At 57.2% G+C, this 14,048-nt stretch overlaps 2 protein-coding genes across 2 annotated transcripts; both read right to left on the bottom strand.

The window, feature by feature from the left end:
- Nucleotides 1-329: 329 nt before the first annotated feature.
- On the bottom strand, nucleotides 330-978 carry DPM3 (dolichyl-phosphate mannosyltransferase subunit 3, regulatory). The gene is made up of 2 exons (XM_003999727.4): nucleotides 856-978; nucleotides 330-679 (listed from the first exon to the last, which is right to left on the bottom strand). Exon 2 carries the CDS (start codon nucleotides 672-674, stop codon nucleotides 396-398), a length of 279 nt encoding a protein of 92 aa, XP_003999776.2. The 5' UTR covers nucleotides 675-679; nucleotides 856-978; the 3' UTR covers nucleotides 330-395.
- Nucleotides 979-11,519: 10,541 nt separating this feature from the next.
- Nucleotides 11,520-14,023, bottom strand: KRTCAP2 (keratinocyte associated protein 2). Its single transcript, XM_023247509.2, has 5 exons — nucleotides 13,864-14,023; nucleotides 13,453-13,607; nucleotides 13,302-13,365; nucleotides 11,853-11,919; nucleotides 11,520-11,672 (listed from the first exon to the last, which is right to left on the bottom strand). The coding sequence occupies exons 1-5, from the start codon at nucleotides 13,949-13,951 to the stop codon at nucleotides 11,552-11,554; spliced, it is 495 nt and encodes a 164-aa protein (XP_023103277.2). The 5' UTR covers nucleotides 13,952-14,023; the 3' UTR covers nucleotides 11,520-11,551.
- Nucleotides 14,024-14,048: the final 25 nt, after the last annotated feature.

The following is a 14,048-nucleotide window of genomic DNA, read 5'->3' as shown; positions in this document are numbered from 1 at the left end:
AAGAGGTATTTGAAGGAACCCCGAAGTTGGAAAGACCTAGGAAGACCTTCAAAGAACACAGCTTGGAAGCTATGAAGAACAGAAATCAGACTTCAGGAAGTACTTCCTGACATGGCAAACAAGGTTGAAAGGACCAAGAGAGTGAAATGACGGGTCCTTCCTGAGAGATCTTTCAGTCTGTGCCTCCTTTGGAGCAAAAAGGAGGACCACAAGCAAGGATGCGAAGATGAAGCTGAGACGACCTCAGGACGGTGGCTCGCCTGACTGTCCCTCCTCCACAGCCGGTGCAGAGTCCCCAGCCCCACCGTCCACACTCAAACTAAACCGAGTTAGAAAATAAGCTCTTTAATGGGCGACGGGAGGAAAGGCTGTCGGGTGGGAATGGGGTTAGGGTGTCAGAAGCGCATCCCCCTGCGGGCTAAGTCGGCTCGCGCCTCCTGGATCTGGCTCTGCAGCTCGCGGGCGGCGTCCTCGCAGTCGTGAAAAGTGGCCACGCGATAGCCCACGGTGCCCAGGGCGTAGCAGCCGGCGGACACCAGCAGGTAGGCCGGCAGTGGCCACAGGACCTCCAGGCATGCCGACGGCAGCTCCAGGCCCAGGGCTCCCGTGGCCAGCGCCGCCCAGGTGCAGCCCAGGAGCGCCAGTCCCCAAAGCCACTGCTCTAGCTTCGTCATGGGCACTGCGGGAAGAGAAGGCACGGCTCACGCTCCCTCCCGCCCCGCTCCCCCCCCCCCCCCCGGTCGTCCGAGTCCGAGTCTCCGTCCTCCCCCACCCGCCCTCCGTTCCAGCTACCGCAGGGCCGCTCCGCCGCCGGGCCCGCCCGCCCCCCGCTTTCGGCCCTCAACCCGCACTCACCTCCGCCCGCTTCTCCCGAACCCGGCGCGGCCCCGACGTCCGCGTCCCGAAGGCCTCTCGGTTCGCGCGGCTTTCTGGGAGTTGTAGTCCCGTAGGCGGTGCCTCCGCGCGGCCTTCTGGGAGTTGTAGTTCTCGCGGCCGTGATTGGGCGCGGCGGCCGCCTGAGCGCAGGGTGAGTTTCGCTGAGCTTCCGACTGTGGACTGTGGCCTGAGTCCGCAGGGGCTTCGGTGCAGCTTCTGTCCCCCAGGACCCCGCTCGAAGCTAGCGTCCTGCTGAGGACACCTTCAAACGTTTGCAAGAAGATGGGAATGTAATCTCGTCCCCCTTAAACTTCTGCACAGAAATCCCATTTATTCACTCATTCTTTCCTTCAGTCGAACGTTACCTGATCACCGCGACAGACTTTGGAGAAACAGAGATGTCAAGACACTCGCCCCAGTGCAGATGCATTCGCAACTGACCATGATGCCGTGAGATGGGTGTTAGAACAGAAGTGGTCATAATTTAATGGAGAGACGCAGGGAGCGCCAGTGCAGCTTGGAGCTAGCTAGAGGAAGAGGGGCTCTGGGGCGGGGTGCGGGATGGGGAGGGGTGTCTTTCGGAAAAAAGTGTGCGGACAGGAATTACCTGATGAGTTTAAGGTATTGAGAGAAGGTGAATACATCACATAAAGAGTTTTAGGGATGAATTCATGGTAGGTATATAGAGTAAAAGAAAAGGCGGGCGGTTATCAACATCAGGGGAAAGACTCACAAAGGAAAGAGAATGGATAAGAGCCTGGCCAAGCCCTCTCCGGACAGAACAGTAGCTGAGCAGAGTTAGGGTTATCAGCACGCAGCTGCCAGAGAGCACACACCGGAGGAACTGCGGGCCCCTCATCATACAGGGGCAACAGGGTCATTACAGGATATGGGAAAGGACCGAGTTCAGGTAATATTTAAAGAAGCAGCGTTTCTGATATGTTCGGGCTAAGCGTGAATGTAAGTGATGGAATCAGCAAGCCTGGACCGAGAGGTGGACTGAGTCCACCTGGCGCGAAAAAGGCCCACCGGAAGCCTAACCGGGAACCGCTGCAGCTTAAAAACCCTATCCCACCATCCCCGGGCGCGACTTCCCTGACTCCTCTCTCTCTCTCTCCCTGAGTCACGGAACCTGGCCCGAGACCTTAGTTCCCAATAAAGCCTTTGCTAAAATTTTTTAGCCTCTGACTCCTATCTTTACCCTGCCCGAAGCCTGACCTTAACAAAGATAACGAATCGTAGAGAATTTTATAAGAGATAACTACATAATTAAGAGAAATGTAGAATTTGTGACCAGACCCCCAGATCTGAAGCTTTGCACAGAGGTTGGAAATTGAGGCTGCTTCTCTGGGTCAAAGTAATCTGCCAGGCTCAGCGCCCGCCCGCCCCCCCCCCCCCCCCCCCAGGGCGGGTGTTCCAGTCTCACTGGTTTCAAACTGTAAAGTTCATGACTGAGCCATTTCAGAGAGCAAAATTTCTCAGGCTCATGTCCTTGATGTTAATTAACAAAAGCAGATTTTTACAGATTCGCAGAGTCTTAGTACAGACGTTATATAACTCAGCTGTGAAGACTATTTTCACAGCCCTAATAATGTAAACACTGAATACTGAGTTAAGCAAACATCGGGATATAGTTGAATTGAGAGGGTGGGGGAGGGGAGTGTATTAGAAAGGTCATGAATAAAGAGAACCATATCCTCATCATCCATGGCAGGTGGTCAATTAATTAGATCTAAAATGGAAGAAAAGAAATATTAATATGAGCACATTACTAACAAATAGGAGGTGTACCAAAGGAAGCAGCCAAGAGTTCCAGCAGTGACTTAGAGGGTAGCAGGTACGGTGAGCAGGAGAATGGGCACAGGGGACTGGTATTTTGCATCAAGTGCCTTATAAAACTAGTTGGCTTTTTAAACTATGCAAATTCCTTTGTTAACGTAAACAATTAAGACAGAATAAAAACACTTTTACCAATTTGCTGTATGCACTTCAAAGCCACACCCCACCTGCTTCCCAACTTCACCCAAAATCCTACTGGTCACTCACTCAAGACCTCACTAGTCACAGCGACTTCCAGCACAGTCCAGGGGCTGGGCATCAGCAATGTAGATCCAGAAAGTCTGTTCACCCACGGGAGACCTGGCCCTGAAAGATTGCCACTCCCCACAACAGTTTTTGGGGAAAGATAGGGCTTGTCCTACGACACATAAAGACAGATAACAAATTACAATATCATAATGATCATCGGCAGCAGAATAAAAATTCATCGAAGGGCTATTACATGGCCTGCCCTGTGGGACATTGTTATATTTAATTTTCACAGCGGCAGTAGGTACTTTTACACCCCCAAGTTTAAATGAGGAAACTAGAACAGACAGATGGTAAATGGTAAGTAACTTGCCCAAGGTCCTGAAAATAGCGAGTGGCAGAGCTGTGCCATCGGACTCAAAGCTGTGCGCTTAGTGCTTTCACCTTCCTGGTTACTGGTACAGGAAGGGACAGAGAGGGATCACCGTGGCAGCTGACAGTCACTGATTGATTGTCTTCAGGCACTGTAATGAGTACTTTACGGGCGTTATCTCGTTCAATCTTCCTGGTCACCGTATGCAGCAGGTGCTGGTATTATCTCCATTTCACAGATGAGGAAACCGAGGCAAAACCCACATAATCTGACTTCAGAGCTTGCAAACTCTGCCACTGCAATATAGCACTTCTCTCCCTAGACCAATGGAAGGAAATAAAAAGTGAAGAAATACATAAAAAAGATACCAATTTAGGGGCACCTGGGTGGCTCAATCGGTTAAGCGTCTGACTCTTGATGTCAGCTCAGGTCACAATCTCACGGGTTTGAGACCCGCATCGGGCTCCGCGCTGACAGTGCTGAGCCTGCTTGGGATTCTCTCTCTCCCTCTTTCTCTGCCCCTCCCCCTCCTCTCAAAAAAATAAAAATAAGGGGCGCTTGGGTGGCGCAGTCGGTTAAGCGTCCGACTTCAGCCAGGTCACGATCTCGCGGTCCGGGAGTTCGAGCCCCGCGTCAGGCTCTGGGCTGATGGCTCGGAGCCTGGAGCCTGTTTCCGATTCTGTGTCTCCCTCTCTCTCTGCCCCTCCCCCGTTCATGCTCTGTCTCTCTCTGTCCGAAAAAAAAATAAATAAACGTTGAAAAAAAATGTTAAAAAAAATAATAATAAAAATAAGAAACATGTATGCCAATTTAGCATGGGATAAACACAGCAATTCAAGCAAGCGAGGGAGAGGGACAGGTTGAGAACCATTTGCAAAGTACATTGTTAGATTTCAACCTCATACCTTATCCCAAAATCAATTCCCAGTGCATTAAAAAAAAAAAAAAGTGACCAATGGAAACCCTAAATGTGCACAAGAAAATGTGCGTACATATTTCTCTGTGTTTAATTCAAGCTTCACGCCCTCTAGGGTTGCAGGTTTAGCCCCTGTGCTCCTGCTCTGAGTGCCCAGAGTCTGAGCTGTGACACTGGCCATGTCTTTATTTCCCTGCATGGCCTGCCCGGGGACAGCGCAGCTCCAGGACGGTCGGAGCACCATGTAAGAAACCCAGCAAGGGCTTCTGTAGATGTCAGATGAGGGCCAGAGGCAGGGACAGGTTAACATTTGATGGCCTCCAGGGAAACTGACCCGGCTTTCCTGGTCCCGTCGAATGGAACCACTCCAGAGACTCCCACTTGCCAGACACGGGGTCCTTGGCCTTGGATAGCAGGGGACAAACGCCAGCAGAGTCTTATGGTCCAACTCCTCGTCTTCAATCTTTTTGAAGATCATCACTCCTCTCCTGCCACAGAAGGACAGCGCACGTGTGACTGTGGCAGGGTGCGAGAGGCAGTGCGGCCTGGGACTTGAAAGTCTGGGGTTTTAGAGCTTGGCTGTCATGCGGTTGGGTCCTTGCTCTTTCTTTTACTTAGCTATATGACCTTGGGCAAGGAACATACTTTTCTGAGCCTTAGGTTCCCCCCCTAAATAATGGAACCAATCATTGGTCCTCTGTGGTAGGATAAAGGGAGGTGACACGGGAGGCTGCTGACACCCGTGCGCAGAGTCTGGGAAGCCTGTGTGGGGTGTTAGGCCCTCTGGTCGTGAGTCACCTGTCAGGGCCGAGGACGCACCCCTAGCCTCCCTAGACTCCCTGCCATCTTCTGAGGGAAGCTCCTTCTGTGGATGGCTAAGCTCATGTTCGTGGTGGCTCTCGGCTTTGGTATCAGAGGAAGACGACGTCCTCAGCCAACAGTACAGAATCCCACACCACACAGAGGGGGGTTGACCGCCAGGGGGGAGGCTACACGGAGGCCCCAAAGCCCCCAGTCGATACCAGGAAGATGGCCAGGCGGGCGGGTGGCATCCACGGCCCGGGGAACCCTGAACAAAGGCCCAGATGCGAGAGTTCACGGGCAGTGACTCTTGGTGACTGTGTTTTGGACGGAGACCGCTTCGTGGGGGCGTGGCAGGAGACGAGGCCGGAAAAGCAGGCCTCGCCAGGCTACTAGAGACAGCTTCAAAGTACTGGTGTCGTGGGACAGGGTGTCGGTCCCTCAGGTCAGCAGCTCCTGGGTGCCCACAGGTGCCATGCTGATTACTGGGTCCTTGGGGAAGGTTCCAGTTAGTCAGGCTGTGTTGCCTCCGTGCCTGACCCGAGGGCCCCCACAGTCGCACAGAGGCCATAGGACAGACACCCGTGTTATTAACAAAAACACACGCCCTGCCACACCATAGCCAGGCCTGAGGGGAAATGGTAGACCAGAGGTGGAGGGCCTGGCTGAGTCAGGGTTTCCCAGAGCAGGAGGGGGTGGGGAAGAGGCTGGCCTGAGGGAGGCTGATCCCGGGGACTCATCAGTCTGGAACTGATGTGGGGGGGAGGGAGGGGGAGTTTCAGCAAAGGGCCGGAATGCGACAATGGCGTGTTGCTAAGAGAAGCTTGAACAGAGGTAACAAATGTGTGCCAAGCACCTGTTCCGCGTCAGGCCCCGTTCTAGGGGACAAACCAGGCAAATTCCCCGCTTTCGATGAAGCATTCAATGAAAACGGATAAATTGCCTGCCTCGGTGAGGTGGTGGGAGACGGACGAGAAACACATAAATATGTAACGTATCAAATAACGAGACCTACCGTGAAGGGAACACGGGCGAGGCCAGGGGCGGAAGCACGAGGAACACACTCGATCACACGTGTGCTCAGAAAGGTGTCCCCGGAGGGACGGGATCCCTGAGCGACCTGGAGAAGAGTGGCCAGGCAGTGGGAACATCAGGTGCAAAGGCCAAGAGGCGGAAGCATGCCTGGCACTGGGGGCCGAGGAGGCCCAGCTGGGAAGAAATGCAAGGTCAGAGGGGTTCAGAGGGGGGTGGGGCCGGCAACTGGGAAGCCGCCTACAGCCCCGCCTTCAATGCTTTTTTGTTCTTGTAAAGAGTTTATTTTATTTATTTAATCTTTTTAAGTTTATTTATTTATTTTGAGAGAGAGAGAGAGAGAGAATGCGCGCGAGCCTGCAAGCTTGAGCGGGGGAGGGGCACAGGGAGAGGAGAGAGAGAATCCCAAGCAGGCTCCACGCCGTCAGCACAGAGCCCCAGTGTGAGGCTCAGACTCATCAGCGTGAGATCGTGACCTGAGCCGACATCAAGAGTCAGACGCTTAACCCACTGAGCCACCCGGGCGCCCCTAAACGTGTTAAGCCATCCCAACACCCAACGTGGGGCTCGAACCCACAACCCTGAGATCAAGATTGCACGCTGCGACTGAGCTGACCAGGTGCCCCTGCGCTTGTAATCTTGAGCAGGTTATGTTAGCCTCTCTCTCATTTTACCTCTTTCCATTTCACTAAAACGGGTGTACTGGTCAGGACTGTAGAGAAACAGAAGCCGTAGGACGTGCATACGTAGAAGTAACATCTATTTTTAAGGAACCGGCTTATGCAAGTGTAGTGGCTGACAAGTCCCAAATCCGCAGGGTCTCCCTCTGTCAACACTTGGCTTCCTCCTGGCCTCGGTGGGGAGCCGTGGGCAGAGGGCCAGGCGGCAGCCCGGGGCGAGTGTGGCCACCCGGCAGGCTGGAGACCCGGGAGGAAGCAGGCCGGTGGTCAAGTGTGAAGGCCGCCTGCTGCTGTACTCCCTCTTGGCCTGGGGCGGTCGGTCTCGGGTGCAAGAGCTGAGATGGAGAATATCTATCAGGCACTAAGTACGCCGACCGGCAGGCGGTAGATGCCTACTTGCCGGTCGTCCTTGTCACTGCGCGCGAACGCGCGTCAAAAGCCTAGTGGGTCAGGCACTCTGCGCGGAGCCTCCACCGCGATATTTAATTCGAGGCCTCGTTACCACAATTTGAGGTCGGTTTTATTACCCCCGTTTACAGCCTCAGAATTGAAGGTGCATAGAGGTCGCTCGCCTTGCCGAAGGGCCTTCTCTCCTGGTAAGTGTCAAAGCCAGAGCCAGAACTCGGGTCAGGCTGATCTCGAGCCCCAGGCCGTTCCACTTGCACGTACTGTCCAGAACCTGAACTCTCCGAGTCGGGAGGCCCGAGTCACAGAGGCTGGAAATGGGGACTGGAGGCTGAGGCAGGAGGGGAAGGGGGAGTCTCGCTGGGGAGAAGTTCCCGTGAAGCAGCCAAGGTCAGCCCTCACGGCGCTCTTGGCCCAGAGAAGGGGTATGTGGAAGGTTTCTTCCGTGGGATCCTGGCCTCTGGACACACAGCCTCACCCTCGCCTGGGCGGGGACCTCCCTGCTCTCCCGGCTCATTGGAGGAGGGGGTTCTCGGAGAAGAGCTCTCACGGGTCCCGAGGGCCGAGGGCCGTGTGCTGAGGTCTGTCCCCACAGGGCCTCAGACTGAGAACTCGTGCTGTCCTCCCCAAGCGCGCCACAGTAGTCACCCTGTCGCTGACAGACCGGAAGGAAGGTGCTCACCATACGGGGGTTGGACGTGTTATTATGGAATTTCCAAATGTACACAAACTAGAAAGAACCGCACAGTGAATGTGTCGTTACCGTAGGACTTTACCTTCTCAACTAGGGCCTGCAGCTCCCCGTGAAGGAGAATTTTCTAAAGATCCTGTGATAGTATCGTTCCTAGCATGATTATATTGTGTTGTAATCTTGTGTTACCAAGTGTTAATTTCTTGGGGCGCCTGGGGGGCTCAGGTCATGACCTCTGGGTCTGTGAGCTCGGGCCCCTCACCGGGGTCCGGGCTGGCAGCTCAGCGCCCACTTGGGATTCTCTGTCCCTCTCTTTCTGCCCCTCCCCCGCTCTCAAAATAAATAAACATGAAAAAAAAGAAGTTAATTTGTTAAATGTAAACACCGCCGATGTGTTTCCATTTCTCTTTATCTTGAGGCACCTCTGGCGCCTGTGTCCCAGGGGGCAGTTGTTGAACGGCAGGCCCAGATGGAAGAGAGTGGGTCGGAGGGAACGACGCCCACCCCACCCCACGCCCGTGGGTGCGAGGCAAGAGAGGGGGACAGCTGGCTCGGGGGATCCCTGCTGCCCCACGCTTTGCTGTCACCCCAGGTGATGAGGGGCACCTGTCTCTGTCCTCTAGGAACCCAACCAAGTAGCGTTCCGGCACAGTCTGTGTGGCCCCCGGGGGGCGGGGGGCGGGTTGGGGGACTGGGGAACTAGGGTTTGGGAGCACAATCTCCATCTTGGCCCCGCCCCCTGAGGAAAAGGCAAAGAAAGGTACCCGAAGCAGAGCAATTAAGTGCCACCAACTGTGCCCGGCAGAGGGTTCCGGCCATTGTTTGCTTAGGAGGCGGCCCTGTGAGTGACCCTAAGTCAAGGAGGGGAGAGGAGGGGCCTTCCCGAGGGGGCAGGGCCTCCGGCTTCTCATTCTTTTACGGTTCCCAGGCCCAGGGCCTTCTCTGCTCACAAAGGACTTCAATGCTGGCTTTTGACTGAACCTTTCCCCTTTGTATCTGTCTCTGTGTCTCTCAGCATCTCTGTCTCTGGCTCTCTCTTGTTTCCCAACATCCTTCCCGAGCCCCTGGGGAGCAGAGCTGGGGGGCCTGGCAGTGGGAACCGGACTGTGTCCTGTTCTCACCAAGGACAATGAGGGCCGGAAAGGGCTGGAGCCAGGGCCTGGCGCGGACTCTCGCTCCCTGCCTGTCCTGGGCGCCCCCCCCCCCCCCACCGCCCCGTCCAACCCTGTGGTGTCCCCTCCCTCTGGTGCCGGTCAGGGAGGAGTCCAGCCTCTGCTGGGGGTGGGGGGAGATAGGGAGCACTTTTGCTTCACCTTCCCACCGACCTCCTCTCTGGTGGCATCACCTCCTGCCCCAAAGCCCGTGCCTCCTGGGCCGGAGCCGCGGGACGTCCTCCCACACATCCAAGGCCCCCTCCCCCGTATTATTTACTCCTGTTTCCGGAGCTGGTGGCGGGACCAGCGGGTGGACGGGTGTCAGGGCCACGTGTGAGGGAGCAGGAGGAAACATCTGGCTTCCCTCGTCCTCCAGGGGCCGCCTCGCCAGCCCGGAGGCCTCCAGCCCCTGGGGGGGAGCCAAGCCCCAGAGGTTAGCACCTTTGCCCTTCCCACCTTCGGGCCTGCAGAAGCCTTTGTGGCCTCATACCCCCTTACTTAATGATGGTTATTAGTGGGTAGAATGCCCCTGCCAGGGTTAATTGGTAGGTTAGGTAACTAGGCACCCCAGAGATAGGCTGGGTGGAGAGCTGAGATCGGCACCCTCGGCCTCGTAAATGCACCTGTTCCTGAAGAAGGGGTCATTATTCCTGAGCCACATGCTGTCACTGGTGCCTACACAGTGGGTGGCAGCAGGTGCTCCGGTCGCTTGGCAGGGACCTGGACCCTGCTCTCCGGCTCCTCCCCACCCTCCCCTAGCCTGGCCCCCACCCCAAACTCTCATCTTGGAAGCCAGGGTACCCTCAGGTGACCAGATCCCCCGGGTGTCTATGCTCCCTTGGGCTGGGACCCGGCCCTCTGCCACAGCTCCCACCCCAGTTCAGGAGGAAGTCAAGGTCTGACAGAGGGGGCCCTCGGACCAACCCAGCCTCCCCTTACAGCCAGGGCCCATTGGAACAGGCTGCCATCCTCCCCCAGAGGGTCCCACATACCACACATCCCCTCACCATCACTAGGTAAGTTCCTCTCGGGGAGACTCTGGTCTCCTCTCAACTCTCCTTGCCTTGCTCCCAGGGAGACTTGACTCTGACTTCAGGCCCCCTCAATGGGCCAGTCCTTCAGGGTCTCCAGGGTTGGCCCCCCCCCCCCCTCCCGGAGAGAGGCTCAGCAAGGACCCAGAGACCCAGCAGGAACCCTCCCCAGCCCTCAGGGCAATGGTACTGGTCCCCAGGAGATGCGAGCTAGTGGCGCCCTCTGCAGGCATCCTGGGGGAATTGCAGAGCACTCGTCAACCTAGGGACAGGGGAGCCTAGGGTCTGGGTTCCCGCCACAGATGGGAGTGGGTGGGGTTGGCCCCTGACTAGAGGGAAGGGGCTCTAATCCTGGACGGGAACTCCTTCCACTCACTTCTTCATCTTCACTGGGTCTTTGTCCCTACTTAGACACATCCCACGTGCAGTATTGTTACCAGACGGGCAGATTCTTTCAACCAACCCACCAGTCTTTACTGCCCATTATCAAGCACAGTGCAGAGTACCAAGTGACCAAGGCAAGGTGCACACCCCAAAGACCATGGCTTCCAGGAGGGGCTGCCTAAGGAGCCTCAAAGGACAAGTACTCTGGACAGAGAGGTGTTCCTCAGGGCAGGGCACAGAATAGGACCTGAGAAACCACATCCTTCACTTTTTTTTTAACGGATATTTATTCATTTTTGAGAGCTAGAGATAGAAAGTGGGCGGGTGAGGGGCAGAGAAAGGAGACAGAAGATCCCAAGCAGGCTCCACGCTGTCAGCACAGAGCCCCGTGCGGGGCTCCAACTCATGAACCATGAGATCATGACCTGAGCTGGAACCGAGAGTCAGAGGCCTGACTGAGCCACCCAGTCGCCCAACCACATCTTCGTTTCCGTCAAGGTTGGCTCCAAGGTCGAAGGCCTTGTCCCTACCATTTTGTATACTTTGCTAAAGCACAGCAAGTTCCTATCTCGGCTGCAAGACAGGAGAGAAATGAAGGCACCAGGACAAAGAGGATGGGCGGTGATCAACCTCGGGAGTCTCCAAACACGGACAAACGTCCACACTGGCATTTCACAGACGGGGCCGGGAGGACAACATCGGTAGAGAATTCCCTTCTGAGGACTTGGAGGAGGGGCAGGGGCCCTGTTTGCTCAGGGTGGGCAGTCAGAGTAACGAAGCCCCCAGAGGTGTCGCAGGGGCGAGGGGCCTTTCCTTCCCTCGTTCCCGTTCCAAGATCTAGTCCCGTCCTGACGGGCAAGGAAGGCTTCCTGCGCTCAAGCCCCGACCCCTCTTCCGACAGGTCAACACAGCGGGTCACTCGTGCACTTCACTTCCACGAGGAGACTTTCACACGAGCACGCGCCGCTCCAGCGCCTCACAAAGCGTTTGGCGCGGACGGTGCTCGATAAACACCAGCTAAAAAGGTACCTTAGAGGAAGAAGCCCCGCCACCCCCATGGCCGGAGAGCACAGGTATCGGCCTGCCACGGCAGCCCGCGTGTGCGGGGACGGCGCAAGAGGCTCGCGGTAGATCACGGCTCACAGAACTACAAAGAATCAACTTTATTGGACACGCAGGGTCAGTTTCTCTTTTTGCCCTTCCCCGTGACCTTGGCTGGGGCGAGGACTGGAGCTGTTGCCTGGTACAGCGTGGAGGAGATCTTGTTGATGTAGTACAGGCCAACCATGGAGAAAATGAAGCTGCGGGTGAAGACAGGAACGTCACGGCATCGGCGGGCATCCGGCCAGCCTGGTGCCGCCTCGGGCAGGCGGGCGGCGGCAGCAGGGAAAGAATCCTGGATCAGGTTTGGGGAAGTGGGGAAGGGGAAAGGAGGGAGGGGGAAGCACGCTGCGCCCCTTCCCCAGCTGCGAGGCACTTACCAGGTGGTGACACAGACACGGTGAATGAGGCCGGATGCAAAGAGAGCCAACAGGAGGCAGAGAAGAACTGGGGAGGCAAGAGGGCACAAGGAGGGTGCCGGTCGGAGTGGGAAATACCAAGCCTTCATATGTGCGTTCTAGGAGACACCAGGGGCGCTCTGAATCTTGGGGGACCTGCCTGGAGGGAGCTGGCATGACACTGGCAGGAGGACTTCAGACGCCCTTAATGATGCCCGGGACATGGAGGCAGGAGACGCATGCTCCTTACCAGCTCTGTCACAAATGTCACTTAACTTCCCTACCCTGGCTTTCTTCCAATATAAAGGAAAGGAAAAGTGACAGCAGCATCTGAAGGGCAAGGTTTGCTGCTGTTTGGGAAAGAGGGTGAGGCCTTTGCCACAAAAGCCAGCCACTAAGGATCGATTCACTCAACTGGCTGTCCAGCGGTGGAAGCTGAGAGCCTCAGTCCCCGGACACAGGTTGGAGGGCAGAGGGCCTGGACACCCATGCCCACGGAAGCAGGAAAGGGTCTCCGGGGCATCCGGAGTAGGACTGGAGAGAAAGTGAGAGGGTAGAAAGGAAGGGCAAACACCGACCGCCCATCTGGGGAGGGCAGCGTCGGACAAGAAGGCCGAGAGCCCTGCCCCACAACAAAGGTCTCTTTCCGAAGCACAGGAAGACAGAACACATGGAAACAAAACCTCCGAAGGCTTGAGGCTGCAGGAGGGAAGGAGCTGGGGGAGACTGCAACGGGGCTGAGTGGAGAGAGCAAGGCCCTGAGAAGGGTGCAGAAACCAGGTCTCTGTTCTACGGGAGGAAGGCTCCACAAGAGGCGGCCTGTGCTGTCACTTTCAAGCTTGTGACACTCCTTAGGTGACCCGGCCTCGACGTCTGATTTGCTTTGTGAACTTAATTCTGCATAAATAGCGAAATCATCAATTCTCCATTGCGCAAGCAATAACAAGTACGTTTCAAACAGGAAACGATCTCGCGTTTATTCTAACTCGGTCAGGGTCGCTGCTGAGGTGAAACCTGGAGGCTCTAACACTTAAGCTATTGACGATCGGGTTAAATACACAGAATCCACGAACACCGGCTCAGCTTCACATCAGAACCCCTCATAGAGTCAGTCCTGTTCCTTCCTCTGGGGGGAACAAAGACCGTCCCCAAGGACGTAGGCAAGGCGCGCGCCCTGTCCTCAGACCTCCCCGGGGAAGTGGCCCAAAGGTAACGAAGTTTCGCGCTTTCCGGCCTTCCCTTCCAGCTCCTCCACGAGCTAGAGGACGTGTTCCGGGAGCGTCAGCGCCTCCGACAGCCTCAGCAAGCACAGCTCCCCTACGCAGCTCGGACCAACTGAGCGCCTGGGAGGTCAGTCCCCTGCTGGGGGAGGTTACAGCAGAGGGCTCACTCACAGCCCGCCCCACGCCCCCACCCCCGGTTCGCACTTACTCTCGGGGAAGATCTTGGCTTGGAATCCTTTGCCAAAGACCAGATTCTCCAGGTTGTTGAAGGCCTGGGCCCAGGGAGTTAAGGGACGAGAGACCCGGCAGAGCCGCGCGGCCGCCTCCTCCCCCCGCCCCCCGCCGCGCAGGAAGGATACGGTGAGAGAGAAGACGAAGAGGCCCGAGCCCAGCAGGCCCCCCTGGATGGTGAGCCACTCGGTGGAGGCCAGCTGGCGGCTGTACATCTGCATCCCGGCGAACAGCAGCAGGGACAGGAGGGAGGAGAGCGCCAGCGAGGTGCCCGTACCCACGGCTGGAGGGGCGGCGACCACAGGAGGCGCCGAGTCGGGCTCGGCCCGGCCCCCGGCCGCGGCCACAGCCGCTTCCCCGCCCCCACCCCGGGCCGCGCGCCCCCTCGCGACCCCCGGCGTCCCCGCCCCGGGCGCCCGAGCCCTCCCGCCCCCGGGGCCCAGGACACGTCAGCTCTGCGGGCAGAGGACCGCCACAGCCGGGCCGCCCCCACCCCACCACACTCGTCCGTCGGGGGGGGATCCCGCCGGCGCCGTTACCCATCACGTCCTGCCCTCCGGCCCAGTGGACGCCTCGGGCCGAGCCGAGAGCGGATGGAGCCGAACCGGGGCGGCCGGCCGTGCGCATGCGTCAGCCCGGCCCGCGGGCTCGCTTCCCCCCCCCCAACGTCTTCCCCGCGCTCCCTCTAGGCGCCTGGCCGCAGCGCCCCCTGCCGGCTGGGAGG

This window comes from Felis catus, chromosome F1, assembly GCF_018350175.1.
Source record: "Felis catus isolate Fca126 chromosome F1, F.catus_Fca126_mat1.0, whole genome shotgun sequence".
NCBI lineage: Eukaryota > Metazoa > Chordata > Mammalia > Carnivora > Felidae > Felis > Felis catus.
This window is presented reverse-complemented; position numbering and strand designations above follow the sequence as displayed.

Bases quoted from the DNA above. Each gene is read 5' to 3' on its own strand.
- DPM3 (XM_003999727.4), bottom strand. From the start codon at position 674: ATGACGAAGCTAGAGCAGTGGCTTTGGGGACTGGCGCTCCTGGGCTGC.
- KRTCAP2 (XM_023247509.2), bottom strand. From the start codon at position 13,951: ATGCGCACGGCCGGCCGCCCCGGTTCGGCTCCATCCGCTCTCGGCTCG. The intron at 11,920-13,301 runs GTAAGTGCGAAC...TTGCCTCCCCAG, and splicing joins AGCCAAGATCTTCCCCGAGA to TTCTTCTCTGCCTCCTGTTG. The intron at 11,673-11,852 runs GTAAGTGCCTCG...CTTCACCCGCAG, and splicing joins CGTGTCTGTGTCACCACCTG to CTTCATTTTCTCCATGGTTG.